The 17,872-nt window shown below is 35.6% G+C and overlaps 2 protein-coding genes across 7 annotated transcripts in view; both read left to right on the top strand.

Annotated features, from left to right (window-relative positions):
* The window catches only part of LOC109184356 (disease resistance protein RPP13-like), a 106,169-nt gene that overhangs the window by 82,544 nt on the left and 5,753 nt on the right, over positions 1 to 17,872 (top strand). Inside the window, exon 5 of one of the 5 annotated variants that reach the window (XR_002054755.1) lies at positions 289 to 341. The exons of 3 other annotated variants lie outside the window; for them this stretch is intronic. Coding sequence is in view for 1 of the 2 variants with exons in the window: in XM_019334432.1 (XP_019189977.1) it covers positions 5,494 to 6,154 (661 nt within the window). In the remaining variant the exon portion in view is untranslated. Of the gene's footprint in view, positions 1 to 288; positions 342 to 5,363; positions 6,155 to 17,872 lie in introns of those variants that run through there. One more of the 5 variants, XM_019334432.1, reaches the window with a different exon arrangement.
* Positions 6,676 to 7,988, top strand: LOC109184589. Of its 2 annotated transcripts, none has more exons than XM_019334616.1 (2): positions 6,676 to 7,659; positions 7,801 to 7,988. In XM_019334616.1, the coding sequence occupies exons 1-2, from the start codon at positions 6,850 to 6,852 to the stop codon at positions 7,804 to 7,806; spliced, it is 816 nt and encodes a 271-aa protein (XP_019190161.1). In that variant the 5' UTR covers positions 6,676 to 6,849; the 3' UTR covers positions 7,807 to 7,988. The 2 variants fall into 2 exon arrangements, with proteins under 2 accessions (XP_019190161.1, XP_019190154.1); XM_019334609.1 differs by having other exon boundaries at positions 7,796 to 7,988.

Here is a 17,872-nt window from a genome sequence, read left to right as displayed (position 1 = left end):
TTAAAGACCCAAACTCTGCTTTCTTCCTTCTTGTTTGACAAGACTTGTTAAATTAAGGGCAGTTCTACTTGCTGATCGAGCAATAGCAGCGGTCCTCAGGGCCTAGTCTTGGCATTTGTCTTGCTAGTCCAGATGGTCGATCGTGTTATAGGTGGTGGAGTCGGGGGAGTTCTCATAGCAGTCACTCCTATCTGTTCAGGTACCACCCTTTTTAACAATAAGTAGTTCATATATATTCTGCAAATTTTGCCTAAATGAAATTCGTTATTCGAGTACATTCCTAAATGACTTCTTCAGGTAATATTGGGGAGCTTTCTATGTGTTGGCTCCAAGGCAAAGAGTAAACCCAAATATACAAAGTTTCTATATTCACATTGATTTGACGCAAGGATTATATTACAGCTTCTTCCAATTCAACAGTAGCAGCAAATGAAGTGTGTGTATATATATATATATATATACATTCCTAGCTTCTACCACAATATAATGTTTTGCACTGCTGTGTAGAATCGAAGTGCGAGCTGTTAATGTAAGTTGTTGATTTGTATTTTCTTACACATACATCACACAGATCTTGGGGATTTTGCTGGAAATTCACTTACGAGAACAATTAAACTTGAGCTTTTGCAATTCTTGAAGATCAAAAACTGATCTTTTAATTTGCTTGGAATTATTGCACCCAGTGCCAGAGAAATTGAGAATTGCTTAAAACTGGCTCTAGAAAGTTGGCAGTTGTGGTTGATTAGCTTATCACGTAGCTTAACACCCTTTTTGGTCCACTATTAATTAAAAACTAAAAACTACACATCATTCATATTAATTAAAACCAACATATTGCTGGAAAGTCTTCTTGTTTGGCCAACCACTACAACATTTAATATGTTCTCCATCAACAACAAGCTAAGCATTTTGTCATTATCTAACCTTATTCTTTGAATTTAAACATTAAATACCGTAATAATTTGTTTGGAATTATATTAGTGCTCTAAACAAGGTGATTGACTATTAAAATCTAATGTTAGTTTGTAATAATTGATGCATTAAAGGGACAATAATGTAAAAGTATAGCTATTGTTTTTCTCCCATGATAGCCTCAACAATCATATATAGCATTATTTAGTTCTTGAATTGTGTTCCAAGGTGCGTTCTTGTTGAAACCGTTTTGTGACAGTTAATTGACTTGTTCGAATTAAGAAGATCAATAGACAATTCTCATACAAAGTTGAACTTAGAAATCTTGTGATTATCAAGCCCAATTGTCTGATAAGCTTGGTGGGGTTGCCATTATTGAGGTCAGCCATTTGCCAACAACAATAACATTATATTATCTTCCCAACAACCAACCATTTGTCATTATATATTGCAATAATTATTAACTTAAAAAATTAAAATTATTAACAATACTCTTACCCCAAATTATTAACAATACTCATAATGTGAATTAGTAGTGCAAGTTGCAGAGGCTTATAGGTCACCGGAATCTCTAACAAAAAATACTTATATTTACAATTTAAAATGATGTGGTCTTGGATAAAAATATTACCCTCTTGCAATTATTGCACCTTAAAATATGGTGTTGTCATTATCAACCCTTAATATTTGAATTTTAATATTACAATAAATATGGGCGCGGCTTAGAACAAGCTAGCCCATTTTTTTTCCTCTTGTAGTCGGCAAATTTTTCCATCGACCATGAATATAAGGTACATTTTTAATATATTAAAATTATATTATTTGTATACTGAATATATATTATTTGACAGTATACAAAATAACGTACTTTCCATAAATACGAAAAAATATTTTTAATATACTAAAAGTCATTATTTGTTTCTAAAAAAGAAGTACATTATTTGTGTATTGAATGTACATTATTTGATAATATACAAAATAATAATATATTTTCAGTACTCAAATAATGCATTTTATATACACAATAATGTACTTTTTAATTATTTATGGTCCACACAATTGTATGAACCATGGGACCATGTTTCATAGGATAATGATCCCTTAAAGTCTCAAATCTTTAATGTTCTAATTGGAATATAGTTATGTAAAGATATATATTAAAAAATAGAAAATGGAATAGAATCGTTTAGTATCCACAATTTATTAGAAAAATTTTATAATTAAAGATTGAAAAGGTTTTGCAATATGAGATGGAAATATAAGGTTTAGCCGAGATGGAAATAATATTAATCGAGATGAAAATTAATAATTTTTACACCCCAAATGTTATTTTATACTAATAATATAAGGATTGTGTAATTAAAAGCTTTAGCCTAGATGGAAAAAATATTAATCTCTATTATATATTTTATAAAATATAAAGTTAATTACTAGAAATATAAAAAAAATTGTATATATATGTTACTGGAAATATATATGATGGTTTTAATGAAAAACGGGTCCACCATAAACCGAACAAAATGGATAAAAGAAGATTGTGGTGAATATACTATGCTAAGACACCAGGCCCAGGTTCCCCGGCCCACTATCAAGCCCAACAGTAAGCCCTGATTGCCGATCAATGACTGTCGTTATCCAGAATCGATCTTGCGATCGTTTGTCTTTCACTCACTAAATCTTGCCACTCCCGCTACTCCACACACTCCGTCCCCTTTGGATTACGACCCCCTCCTTTTATACTGGATACGGATCCCTCCATGCCAACCACGTGGACGGCGCCAACTTCCCCTTCTCGAGCCACACGCGTGCCGCCCACGCCGCACGTTCCGCGCCCACCTTGTGCGCACCCCGAGTCGTGCGCGCATTCCCGTCCATGCGTCCGACGCCACCTCAGCCACGCCTCGTGAAATGGCGGCTACCTCCCTGCTCGCCCGGGCGCGCGAGCGGGTTGCGCGGCTGATCTCCCGTACACGCATGCATGCCGCCACCATCCCGCATGCAATCGCATAGCACTCCAACCGCCGCCGCCGCATGCATGCATCCACAGTCAGGCCGCCACCCTCGCATGCATGCGGCCCTGCTCGCTCTTCGCTTACACCCATGGGCTCGCCCACCAACCCTCTTGGGCCTGCCCCCCCCTCCCCCATGCTCTTGGACCCAGGCCCAATTCCTTATATTCCATCAATATATATACTGTATAACAGGTTAATTCATCCCCAACTTGACACGTGTCGCCTTTAAAATATTTTTTTATTTTTAATCTTTAAAAAAATTATTTATTATTAAATTATTTATAATAAAAAAATGAAATTTCAGCCACGGCTGTCCGTGAAGTAGGCAGCCACCTCTGATTTTTTTTTTAAAAAAAAAATCTAATAATTTAATAATAAATAATTTTTTTAAAGAATAAAAATAAAAAAAAATATTTTAAAGGCGACACATGTCAAGCTGGGGATGAATTAACCTGCTATACAGGTAAATTTGGACTCAATTGAACTATTTTACAGGTTTAGGGAATCGACCTAATTACATTATCCGAATGACTTAGGGGACCAATAACCTACATATCTCCCTAGCTGTTTAGAATTTTAAAACTTTATATTAAGCAAATACCTTTGGCAGTTTGATAGGTCATAAGCCTTTAAATGTGTGCAAATAATTAATATGTCACCATCTAATCAACAGATATAAAGAGTTGATTTACGAATTTTTTATAACCAAAATGAACATAATGTTGAAAAATCAACCTTACCAACAACGACATTTAATATTGGACCCAACAAGAAGCATTTTGTCATTATCTAACCTTAATCTTAGGGATTGCAATGGGTCGGGTGTGGATCGGGGAAGGCTACATTCATCCATATATTTTCTCCACCCACCCCCACCTCCAACCCGTATCGGGTGGACTTTTTCAAAATCCACCCCCACCTCACCGGGTGTGGGTGCTCACTGCGGGTACCCACCACTTATTATCTTATAATTTTTTTAAAAAATAATATTTAAATTACTTACACATAATAAAATAATAAAATTCATTAGTGATACTAAAACATAAAATAATAGAAATATTTAAATATAATAACTAAATTATTAATTTTTAAAAATAAACTTAGTAGTTTAGATATAAAAAATAGTAAATAGATACACAAAGTTATATAAACTTTTATAAATAACTACATACAAGTACTTATTTTACTATTATATATATACACACACATGGTGGGTCGGGTGGGGTTCTAGGCGGGTTTTGTACATAGAACCCGAATCCAACCCGACCCACCGCGGGTTTACTTTTTTAAGATCCACCCCCGACCCACAACCCACCATCACCCAAAAAAATCCGATCCATGCGGGGTGGATATCCGCGAGGTGGATTAAGTTAATCTTTGAATTTTAATACTACCAATATATATGCATAATACAAATAATTTGAATTGAAATATGACTAAAAAGTCTTGCGAGGCCAACTACTACCACATTTTATATTTTCCCAACAAGAAGCAGTTGTCATTAATTACCTACCCCTAATCTTTGAATTAAAATACTACACATTTATTTAATATTGGAGAAAGTTACATCTTTAGTTCATGAATTGTTGCATATATAATGGATAATTCAACCCTTTTATTATAATCATATAGCCTTATTTAGTCTTTGAATTATTTATATTGACTCATTTACGAGATAGTATCTATTCTATATTTTCTCTATTGTATAGTACTATAATGGTCCAAAGAGTCAATACCCACCACCAGAATTTGACCCTAATATTTCTTGAATGATGGCTTAATGGATAACTCAATTCTTTAATTATAATATTGTGAAACTAAATGGCATTTATCCATAACTTACAACCTTACCACTTAGCTAGCAATCATGTGCTCATATCTCCAAAAATATTATTAATTATTCGCAACTTCTTATTTATTTATTTGTACAATTTTTTTTTGGGCGTTCTCATAGTAAACCTCATCATGAAATAAAAATAATGAGTTGTATGCACAAACCGGCCTACAACTTCTATTAAGCTGTCGGCTTTGAATTATTGGCATCTATCATCAGATCTGTGGCATATATATAAATTAGCCTCTCATGGCATTATTATTACACACCATCTTCACTTTGTCCAATTCCATTTGATATTGCACTTATCTTCCTAGTTCCTTCACCTAACCTTCACTCAAATATTACAATTACACCCAAACAATTCAAATGGCTTGTGTGGCTGTACTTTCTCTTATGAGGACACTAGAGCTTGAGTTCTTGCAACCTCAGCCTCGTCCAATCCTACAAGAAATGGAACTCCTCACCCCTTTTAACAAACACTTGGTTCAATCTCTCCTCAAAAAGCTTGGATCTCTGATGGAACTCTTTGATAAGAACAGAATGGATATTGGTGTTGAAGCAATCAAAGAGTTGGAAACAAAGCTGAGAGATGTAGCTTTCAGAGTGGAAGATGAAATCGAATTCCAAATTGCACATCTTCTTGAAACAGAAGAGGAATTTGGAATTGGAACACCAGAAGCTGGGGATACTGATACTCCTTGTTTCAAACTTGGTCTTATTCTCCAACAAGGAATGGAAGACATTGATGCCGTCAAGGAAGAGTTGGTGAAAATCAAGGACGAGTACGTGCTGCAAGGAACCCCTGATGTTCTACCAATATCTGAAGCTGATTCTTCCCAACCTGCTTCAGAATCCCACAACAAAATGATCGGTAGAAACAAGGAGTTTGAGATTATAAAGGAGATGCTAATCCAACATCCATCTAAGAAACTAGAAATTGTCTCCATTAAAGGTATGGGAGGTATTGGTAAGACAACATTAGCAAAACAAATTTATGAAGATTCATCCATCACCTCCTACTTTGATAAGCAAGCATGGGTTGTTGCATCACAACATCACAGTAAGAGGCAAATGCTCTTAGATCTTCTTGGTTCCAAAGACGATGCAGACAAAAGCAGTGATGAGGACCTATCATTACGACTCTACCAAAGTTTGAAGCGTCAAAGGTATTTAGTTGTGATGGATGACGTATGGAGTGTAGAGGCATGGGATGCTCTCAAAACTTGCTTTCCCGATGATGGAAATGGTAGTCGAGTATTGTTGACAACTCGTTTTCCAGAGGTGGCTAATCATACCAGCTCCAGATCCAAAGATGACTTTTCTCATGAAATGCAATTCTTAAAACAAAGTGAGAGTTGGCAACTGTTTTATGAAAAGGCATGTAAATCTCGTAGTGATGAATTTATGACGATTGGGAGACTGATAGCTAAAAGATGCAATGGACTGCCTTTGGCAATCATTGTGGTTGCAAGCCTTTTATCCAAAGTCAACACTCTAGATGGGTGGAAGAATACTGCAAATGCTCTAAGGTTTTCTTCTACAACTACTCTAGATGATGAAGAATGTTCGAGAATACTCTCAATGAGTTACAATCATTTGCCCCACAACTTGAAAGCTTGTTTCTTATACTTGGGAGTTTTTCCGAAAGGTAAAGTGATCTATGTCAAAGATCTTGTTAGGTTATGGGCATGTGAAGGACTTATAAAGGAGTTTGAGAAGCAGAGCCTTGATGAAGTGGCTGAAAGATACGTAGAGGAGCTTTTGGATAGAAGCCTGATTCTTGAATGCAAGCGAAGTTATTGTGGAAGTAAAATTAAGGCCTTTAAGTTGCATGGTTTACTGCATGCATTTTGTGTAAGACAAGCTCAAAAAGAGAATCTTCTACATGTGATAGCCGGAAATGGTTTCAATTTCTGTGTGAAAGGTTTCCGTTGGCTAAGCATCCAATCAACAGATTTTGATGACGACGACACTCGTACAATATTACATTCTACATCATGTCGGTCCATTTTCTGTTTTTCGGAGGTGAAATCTTTACATTTGAAAAGTTTTAATCTATTGAGAGTATTGTACTTTAGTGATGCTAGCATGTGCAAGAAGATTGTGGATCTCGTCCATTTGAGATACTTACCTGAGGTAGTTAGAGATTTTAGAATCATAAAACTATTGAAGGCTTGGAATCTTCAAACACTTGATGTTTATGCGGATGATGGAAGGAACAAGTTGAAGAAGTTTCAACAGCAACAGGATTCTCAAAGTCCTTCCAAACTGGCGTTGAAGCCTTGTGATTGCACAATAGAATTCTTTCTAAGAAGTCCGGACCTTAAGGAGGTGGTAATTACAGGTGAAAGAAGCTCTTGCAATGAGTGCATTGACACCCTTGTGTTTTTACCGCAGCTTAGGGGACTGTATATTAATGGCAATGTATGGGATTATAGGACTCCTCAAATGATTTCAATTAATAACCAAATTGGTCGGTTGGAAGGCCTTGTGGAGTTGTCATTTCAGAATATGAATTTTGAGTGGAAAGGAATTGATGTTCTTTGCCAGTTGCCTAGACTAAAGGTGCTCAGGTTATTATTTTCCAGCATAGGCAAGGAGTGGGAATTAGAAGAGGAGGATTCATTCCAAAGCTTAATTTATTTTGAAATATTTTCAACTGATCTCAAGCATTGGAAAAGTAGTAATTGCCATTTCCGGCGTCTTGAGCGCCTAGTCCTTGGCAATTGCTTTCAGTTGAGAGAGATCCCAGACAGCTTTGGATGGATTCCAAACTTGAAGTCAATCGAATTAACACGATGCCTTCCTTCTGCGGTGGATTCAGCGAAGAGAGTGCGGGAAGATCAGCTTGACTTTGGAAACCATAATCTGGTTGTGATTGAGAAGGAAACAATAGAGGTCTCTCTCTATCCATTTCGATCTCCTTTTTATTTCACTCTCAGCTCGGCTCCTTTAATTTTTCGTTCTCTAAACATAACTTCATGATATAGTTTCATTATATCCTAGCTAATTTGTTTTCATTGATTCATGACAGCTTAGTTCTGATGGAGATGAGAGCAATGAAGATGGTGCAGAGGAGAGGTAGAGCAAAGAAGACGCTAAAGCTGCAGCTTATTAATTAATAGCTAGCAATACTGACGGCCTGTATGTTCGTCAACAAATTAAATTAAAGACCCAAACTCCAATAAAACAAAAAGGTAATGCTATTTCTTTAATATTAGGATTATTGAGTTGGATTATATTGGTCAAGATAGATTATTACACCTGCATCATTGTAGAATTTTTATTTTTATTTTTATTTAAAAAAAAAAAAAAAAAAAACTTCATCAAATTAAAAGTTGGAATCATATATATATACATACTATGCATTTCCGTATATCTTTTGTCTCTCTTCTAATCTTATGGTTAAACACAAGTTACGTTGTTTGTGGCATATCAGTGGGATTTATTTAGCCAGGAAATAAAGGTGTTCCGATAATTCTTTGTGCTAAGATTTTCAAGGAAACTGAGGAACATATATATGTAGTTGGTAGCTAGTTAAGCACTAAAGCAAGAATGACTAATGAAATTATGCATCATTGTGATCTTGTGCAGATAATGTCGTCCTCATTTTTGCATCAAGTTAGACCCCAAAGTTGTATGGATCGAATTGTGAGCTGTTAATGTAACTTGTTGATTTTTATTTTCTTACACATACATTATCATGCAAATCTTGGGGATTTTGCTGTAATTTAAATTTACTTATTATGAGAACAATGCAATTCTGAAGATAAAAAAAAAAACTGATCTTTTGCTTGCTTGGAATTATTGCACCCAGTGTCCCAGCAAATTCTAGTTTAAAATTGCACTCATATTGGTTCTGGTAACATTAAACATAGAATAAAAAGGTCACAGTACAGTTACAGAATCAAAGAGAGGCGATGCATCATGCAAAATGAGACTACCCCCACACAAGATTTTTTTTTTCTTTTTATTAATACATAGGTTTCTTAGTTTACGCCAGACCATTATATATATGACACACACACACAAAATCTCCAATTTGCCTTGAAATGAGTAGTCGAGTGGGTAGAATATGGTTCTAGTATTTTAAGATCACAAGTTTGATTATTATTAGCATGTTCTTGATCATGCTTGTCCCACAAGATCTTTCTCTTGTGTGGTTTGTGAGGTATTATACAAGAGTGAGGTTTACTTGAAGTACACTATCAATTAGTGATTGCGGGTTCTTGTCACTCTGATTTGAACTATAAAAAACTAAAATTAAAAAAAAAAAAAAAAAAAAGTTTTGCAGTCCTCTACATATTTATTTATGGACAATACTAAATGTCCATACATCTATCACTCACAAACTTGCATACTAGTAGATGTGTCAAATTTTAATAGATTAAGATTTAAAATAAGAAAGCTAAAATAGAAAACAAATTTATTAAAACTTATCATATCAAGGAGTGACAAGTTTATAAGCAAGAAATATATGAGCAATGACACTGGTTCAAATGAGGATAGGATTTCTCGTGTGGCCGGTGCCGATTGCACCATTAGGTATGAATAAATGTATCACATAATGTTAAAAATGCACAAATACATCACAAAATGCAACACACACTAAAAATGTACCATATTTAATGGACATTTTCGAACACTTTATAGTACATTTATGTGTACCTAATACTGTGTGGCTGCAAGGCTGCACGAATACCTGGCCCTACTATGAGCAATTAGCATTTTCTTTTTTTTTTATTTGCATGACATGCATCTTTTTGTTTTTTTTTTTTTTTTTGTTTTTTTTTTTTGTTGTCTTTTCATACTATATACCTCATGGAATGGAATTATGGGGGGTGTATTCAATCATGACTTTCATAGAGTTTTAAAGACTTTTATGAACTTTAAAAGTTTGGAGGTATTCAATTCAAACTTTTAGAGAGTCTTTAAAAGTCAGGCGATATTCAATCAAGATTTTTAAAGAGTCTTTAAAAGTCGCGTGGTATTCGATTAAGACTTTTAGAGAGTCTTTAAAAGTCATGTGGTATTCAAAAAGTTATGAACATTTGTAGACTTTTTAATTTTAGAACTTTTATAGACTTTCGTAGACTTTTCCTTCTCAAATATAAATTGTTGAAATCCAACCATCAACCCCAAGATTTCAAATTTTTCTTTCTAACAACTTTGAATGTTTTCTCCCTCTATTTAAACTCTATTTTTTCTTCCTATTTTAACTTTATAAACCTATCTAATTTTAATAAAATTATTTTTTTCTTCATTATCCTATATTTTCCTCATACCTAAACTCTACATATTTTTTTCTCTCCTAAACTTTACAATCTTCCTCTAAAAATTTGAAATAATATTAATTTTACTTCATTATTGCTTGTTTATATTGATTTTTTTTATATGAATTTTTTTATCCCTAACTTTCTCTAATTCTCCTTAAATACATGAACAAAGCAAAATTTTCATCATCAAATTTTATTCATAATATTCATATAAATACTTATATATTTTGATTATTATTCTTTTTATGTATATATTTGAAATATATATTTTTCATTTATTTTTAACAACAGGTTACACGAATAGCGAACTACTGTTCGCAATAACAATTTGGAGTTGTAAACAGTAGCACCTTGTTGTTGTTCGCAGTCTCAAATTGTTATTGCAGATAATAGTTCTTTGCGTGATGCCTATCAATATATCAAGTATATATATATATATATATACTAGGACTATGTAGTCTAATGGTACTCGGGTTGGACTTTCATTTGGAAGGTTATGAGTTCGAGCCTCAGTGGAGGTGTTATTGGTTTTTTGTGTTTCAGTAGGTTGAGAAAGTATATGAACAGATACTACAATGTAATAGGGCCAGTAGCATTCATAGAAAAAATATATATATATTAGATTTTTATTTTTTTTTATTTTTTTTATTTTATGCAACTTGTAATTATATTTTTAATATTTTATTTGATCAATTCTTTTATTATAAATTTTATTGTTCAATACTATGGATAAAATTAAAAATAATAATGCTAAGAATGTTGATATGGGTGAAGAACTATATAATAAGAAGAATTTTATGATATAATAAATGTTTTGTAAGAAAAAATTATAAATAATAAGAATCAAATTCATTAAAAGTTTGTAAGGATGTATTCAATTTAGAATTTCAATGACTTTTGTAGACTTTTTAAAATAAGAAGTTGATAAAAGTCTATGAATGTTTTTTATATAGACTTTTATAGAGTCTTATAAAGTTTTAAAAAGTTTTGAATGACTCTATGAAAGTCAATCAAAGTTTATTAAAATCTATCATTTTAAAAGTCTTTAAAACTCTACAAAAGTCATGATTGAATACACCCCCTAAATATATATAGTTAGTATGCACAAACTTACAACCTTTATTAATGTTTCTGTCTGGCAATGGATTTTGATACACACAAAATTAATAAATAAAGGGAAATGCTCTGCTTTACCACTTAGCCATGTGATTATGTCTCAAAAATATTACAAATGACTCTCAACTTCATCTTTTTCTTTTCTTTTTTTTTTTTTGAATGCTACTGATCTATTACAACGTAGTATCTGTTCATAACTACTTTAAGCACAAAAAGTTAGTAACGTCTCCACTAAAATTCAAACTCCCAACCTTCTATATGAGAGTCCAACTCAAGTGTCATCTGAGCACAAGGTGCTTGGCTGACTCTCAACTTCTTAATTACTTGTTTGCATGATATTTTAATTTTTTTTCCTTTTGGGTTTTGCCATACTATGCCTCGTGAAATTAAATAGCTTAGCTTTTATATATGCAGAAACCTAAAACCCCTATTTATTAATATTTTGTCTGCCAAATATATTGTTTAAGCTTTGACTTTGGTGCTTCCTATTTAGATTCACCGACCACCTACATTTCTATAAACCTATTATACTAACAACGCACAACTCTCTTCATGGTCACACATCCACATAGGGATGGCAATGGATCGAGTGTGGGTCAGAAATGGCTACATTCATCACTCGATCTACCTTATAATTTTCCATCCACTTCCACCTCCAACTCGCATTGGGTGAAAATTTTCAAAATCCACTCCCAACTTACCGAGTGTGGGTGCCCACTACGGGTACCCACCACTTATCATCTTATTATTTAAAAAAAATATTAAATTACTTACAAATAATATTGCGGGAAGCAGGTAAGGAAAAGTAGAAAAGGAACTAACTGTTTTTAGAAGGTAGAAAAGTATCAATCTATTACAGAGAGAGTACAAAGCTATTTATACATCAATGAAGGAAAACTGAAAGCTTAGATTGAATGCTGAACAGTGTTAACAGTTTTAACTGAATTTGGTTGAATGAGTTGGTTGAGAGTAACTGTTTGCATCTCTGTTGTATTCCCTGAAAGCCCCCGCAAGCTGGATTGTATATATTGAGCAATCCCAGCTTGGAAATGTAGCTGTGGAAGGAGCCTGGACAGTGACTCTTAGTTAATATGTCTGCCAGCTGATTTTCAGAAGCAATGTGGAAAAGCTTGATCACCCCTTTGTGCAGCTTCTCCTTAACCAAATGGCAGTCTATCTCTATGTGTTTAGTCCTCTCATGGAAGACCGGATTTTCAGTGATTGCTATAGCAGATTTGCTATCACAATAAACAGCAGCTGATCTATCATGATGCATGCAATCCAAACTCGGCAAGAAGATAAAGTACCCATTGTACTTCACAGGTTGTTGTTGCCAAAGCCCTATATTCAGCCTCTGAGGAAGATCTTGACACTGTGGCTTGTTTTTTTGATTTCCAGCACACCAAGGCTTAACCAAGGAAAATACAAAAACCAGTCACTGATTTTCTAGAATCCACACAAGCACCCCAATCAGAGTCAGAAAAAGCCTTCAATTGTAAATCAGATGATGCTGGGAAAAATAGTCCTTGCCCTGGAGCATTTTTGATGTATCTAAGGACCCTGTGAGCAGCCTGCAAATGCAGATGTGTAGGCCTATCCAAAAATTGGGATAGTTGCTGAGTAGCAAAGCTTATGTCAGGTCTTGTAATGGTTAGATACAAAAGCTTTCCAATGAGTCTTCTATACTGAGTATTGTCATCAAGGGCCTCACCTTCATTAGCACTCAATTTGTGTGAGGGTACTGTAGGACTATGAACAGGTTTAGAACTCATGAAACCTGATTCATCCAATAATTCCAATGCATATTTTCTCTGTGACACTGCAATTCCATTTTTCTTCCTGGCTACTTCCAAGCCTAAGAAATATTTCAATTGCCCCAAATCTTTAATTTGAAACTGCCTGTTGAGCTGAGCCTTAGCTTGTTGAATTAGATTTAGATCAGCACTAGCCACTACTATATCATCTACATAAACCAGTAGGGCTATGAAGGATGATCATTCTCCTTTGATGAACAATGAATTATCAGGAACAGATTGTCTGAATCCCAAACTCTGCAGGGCAGCACATAGCTTGTTGTTCCACTGTCTACTTGCCTGCTTAAGGCCATATAGGGACTTTATTAACTTGCAAACCTTACCAACTTTCCCTTCTGCATATCCAGGAGGAGGTTCCATGTAGACTTCCTCCTCTAAGTGGCCATGGAGAAAGGCATTGTTGACATCCATTTGATGTAGATGACATCCCTTTGCAGCTGCAATGGCTAAAAGTGTTCTGATAGTGGTCATCTTGGCCACTGGACTAAAGGTGTCCAAATAATCAACACCAAGAGTTTGTGTGTAACCTTTAGCCACTAGTCTAGCTTTGTATCTCTCAATGGTCCCATCAGCCCTATGCTTGATCTTGTAGACCCATCTGCACCCAATAGGTTTTTTGAATGGTGGCAGATCCACCAATTCCCAGGTTTGATTAGCTTTTAAGGCTGTGAGCTCATCTTCCATGGCTTTCTTCCAACAATCATACTTTATTGCCTCCTTATAGTTTCTGGGCTCAACATGACAAGTAATGTTCATGATAAAGGAATGAAATGGTGGTGAGAGTTTAGTATAGTTTACCACTCTAGATATGTCATGGGGAGATGATTTGACAACAGAACTTTGGTAGATATAGTCCTCCAGGTAAGTTGGAGTATATTTCTGTCTGGTGGACCTTCTGATTACTGGTTGTTGAGAGTGGCTTGGTGACTGTTCAACAGGTTGTTCAATAACACCACTAAGAGATTGCTCAGTACTGTCAGCAGTATACAAATGATCTTGAGAATTGCCTAAATCAACATGTGAATGGCCATGGGGACTGTCAGGATCAGAATTATTGTGTGTGTTCCTTTGGAGATCATCAAGGTAATCTGCTGAGGGATCTCCTGGAAGAATAATCTGGGGAGGCTGCCTCTCATGATTAGCAGCCAACTGAAAAGACAATATGTCTTCATAGAACTCCACATCTCTAGAAATAAAAACAGCCTTTGAACACAAATCATAGAGTTTGTAGCCTTTAGTTCCATTGGCATATCCCAAAAAAATGCACTTCTTGGCCCTAGCATCAAATTTCAACTTTGGACCTAAGATAGCAGCATAGGCTAGACAACCAAAGACTCTCAAATGCTGATACTGTGGAATCTTTTTAAGCAAGATCTGATATGGTATTTGTTGACTAATGGCAGCAGAAGGTAATCTGTTTATGATGTAAGCTGCATGTAAAATACATTCTCCCCAGAAATTTTCTGGTAAGTGTGCATGAAACCTGAGAGCCCTAGCAGTGGATAAAAGATGGCCATGCTTTCTCTAAACTCTACTGTTCTGCTGAGGTGTATAAGTACAGGAGGTTTGATGCAATATCCCTTCTTGATTAAAGAAATCAGGCATATCAAACTCTAAGCCATTATCTGTCCTTATGTTCTTGACAGAAGCTCCAAACTGGTTTTTGACCATTCTGCAGAATCCCACAATTAAACCTCTAACCTCAGACTTCTTCCTCATCAAATGCACCCATACTGCTCTACTATGGTCATCCACTATGGTAAGAAAGTAGTGGTGACCATGAATGGTGGCAACCTTATAAGGACCCCATATGTCCATGTGAAGTAATTCAAAACAAGCAGCTGCAATGGAAGTACTAGACTGAAAGGGAAGTCTTTTTTGTTTTGCAAAATGACAGCAATCACAAATCAAACTTTTATTCACTTGAATAGTGGAATCAACAGAATGTAACAACTGAATTTTGGCATGTGAAGCATGTCCTAATCTAACATGCCACAAGGCAGATTTATTCAACATTGAAAGAGTATTTACAGAGGATCTAATAGGAAAGACCAAATGATATAGACCATTCTTGAGTTCAGCAAGTCCAATCATCTTGCCATGAATTGCATCCTGTATTATGCATTTGTCAGTGTGTAGTTCTATAGAACAATTAGAACTCTTAATAAATGCTCCCATAGATATTAGGTTATACTGAAATCCAGGAACAAAGAGAACATTATGAAGCCTGAATTCATGTGACAAATGCACAGATCCAATGTGAGTGATAGCCACTTGTTGTCCATTGGGTAAACCAACATGCATATTGTGTACTTCCCTTGGATCTGATAGTAGCCTCATGCAACACACTATGTGGTGGGTAGCACCACTATCCAATATCCAGTTACATTCAGAATTGGCAGAATTAGAAGAGAGACTTGTACCTTCAACTTGATTCACAGGCATAAGATTGGCAGATATGATATTTGCATGTGCTCCTTGAGCTGGTTGGTCAAGTGGTGTACTCAGTGGACCTTTCTCTTCATATGACCTTTGTACCTGAACAAATTCTAAGAATTTTTTGAAGTCATCTTGAGTGAAAGATATACCTTCACCATTGCTTGGCTGCTGAGCCATCATAGGCCCTTGAGTTTGGTTCACCATGCCTTGGCTTCTAGACTTTGGCTTCCAACCAGGTGGATATCCGTGCTTCTTATAGCACTTATCCTCTGTATGTCCTGTATAACCACAAAAGGTGCACACAGGTTTCTTGTTGCTGACTGTTGGCTTTCTATAGTTTTGTTGATATCCACCACTTGCCCTAGTCATTAGGGCATTTCTAATGGTACCACTCTCACCAGCCTGATGCAATTGGCTTGTGAAGCCACTAGATCCCATATGAAACTGCCTTTCCTGTTGAGCTATCATGGAGTACGCTTCACAAACGTCCGGAAGAGGTCTCATGAGCATCATCTGGTTTCTTGCACCAGTATACCTATCATGCAGACCAAGGAGGAATATAGACAACTTGTCCTTTTCAATCTGCTCATTTAGTTCATCTATCTTTCTTCCACAGTTGCATTTCACAGTGCATTGGCAAACTATGGTAGGTCTGAGTATCTGCAATTCATCCCAGAGCAATTTCTGTTGAGTGAAATACTCGTTTAAGTTGTTGTCTCCCTGTTTGGTTTGATAAATTTCACATTTGATCTCTGTGATTCTGAACAGATCTTGCTGGCTGAACCTCCGTTTTAGATCTCTCCATATCCCATACGCAGTATCAATCCAAAGTACGCTGCGACCAACGGTTGGAGATAATGATCGGATGATCCAGGTCATCACCAGATCGTTACAGTGTTCCCATACTTGGTACTTCCGATCATCTTTCGAAGGCTTGAGGATGGAACCATCAACGAACCTGAGCTTGTTTTTGCAAGACAACGCCATTGTCATGGCTCTAGCCCATGGATGGTAATTTGAGCCATCCAAGGGAGTAGAAACGACCAACAATGCCGGACTTTCGTTAGGGTGTAGGAAATATGGATTTGACTGAGATTCCGGATCATACGCCACCTCTGGAGTGTTAGTGTTCGATTCGGTTCCCGGAGTAGGAGGAACGACTGTCGCATTTCCGGCTGCCGGCGTCCCTGTTGCATTGTCCATCGGACTGTTTCTCGTGTTAAGAGGAGGTCACGCTGTTGTTGCCATAGAAGTTTGTTTCAGAGAGCTTCGCAAAATGGCTCTGATACCATATTGCGGGAAGCAGGTAAGGAAAGGTAGAAAAGGAACTAACTGTTTTTAGAAGGTAGAAAAGTATCAATCTATTACAGAGAGACTACAAAGCTATTTATACATCAATGAAGGAAAACTGAAAGCTTAGATTGAATGCTGAACAGTGTTAACAGTTTTAACTGAATTTGGTTGAATGAGTTGGTTGAGAGTAACTGCTTGCATCTCTGTTGTATTCCCTGAAAAATAATAAAATAATAAAATTTATTAGTGATACTAAAACATAAAATAATAGAAATATTTAAATATAATAACTAAATTGTTAATTTTTAAAAATAAACATAGTAGTTTAGATATAAAAAATGGTAAAAAGATACACAAAGTTATATAAACTTTTATAAATAAATACATACTAATAATTATTTTACTATTATATATATAAACACACACATAGTGGGTCGGATGGGGTTCTAAGCGAGTTTTGTACATAGAACTCGAATCCAACCCGACTCATCGCAGATTTACTTTTTTAAGACCCACCCCTGATCCATCACCCAAAAAAACTCCATCCATGCGAAATGGATTCGGATGGATATCCGCATGACGGATTGAAATTGTCATCCCTACACCCAACACACCCACATTTTTTTTATGTTCCCAAACTATATGTCTATATCTCGAAAAATAAAAAAGGGTTGTATGCACAAACAAACAACCCTATTAGTTAACATTTTGTCTGCCAATTATATATGTTCATTAAGCTGTGCTGTGGGTTTTGGTGTTCCCTATGTTACATCACATGTCTAAATTTTATTTTATTGAAAGAAAAAGTCATTTCATTTCGTTAATCTTCATCCCATACTATACCTAACTCCAGTTGATATCATTCATCTTCATCTTCCTTCTAACCTTCACGTACTCCAACAAACTCAGAAAAACAACTCTGATCTCCTTTCCATTACACCTACACAGAGCTAGCTAGAAACAGAGAGAGAAGAATATAATGGCTTGTGTGGTTGTAGTTTCTCTTATGAGGACACTTGAGCTTGAGTTCTTGCAACCTCTCCCTCGTCCAATTCTACAGCAAAATGAACTCATCCCTTGCAACAAACACTTGGTCCTATCTCTCCACAACAAGCTTGGATTTCTGATGGAACTCTTGGATGAGAACAGAATGGATGGTGTTGAAGCAATCAA

This window comes from Ipomoea nil, unplaced genomic scaffold, assembly GCF_001879475.1.
Source record: "Ipomoea nil cultivar Tokyo-kokei standard unplaced genomic scaffold, Asagao_1.1 scaffold0188, whole genome shotgun sequence".
Lineage (NCBI taxonomy): Eukaryota > Viridiplantae > Streptophyta > Magnoliopsida > Solanales > Convolvulaceae > Ipomoea > Ipomoea nil.
The sequence above is the reverse complement of the archived record's forward strand: the minus strand, read 5'-3'. Positions and strand labels throughout refer to the sequence as shown.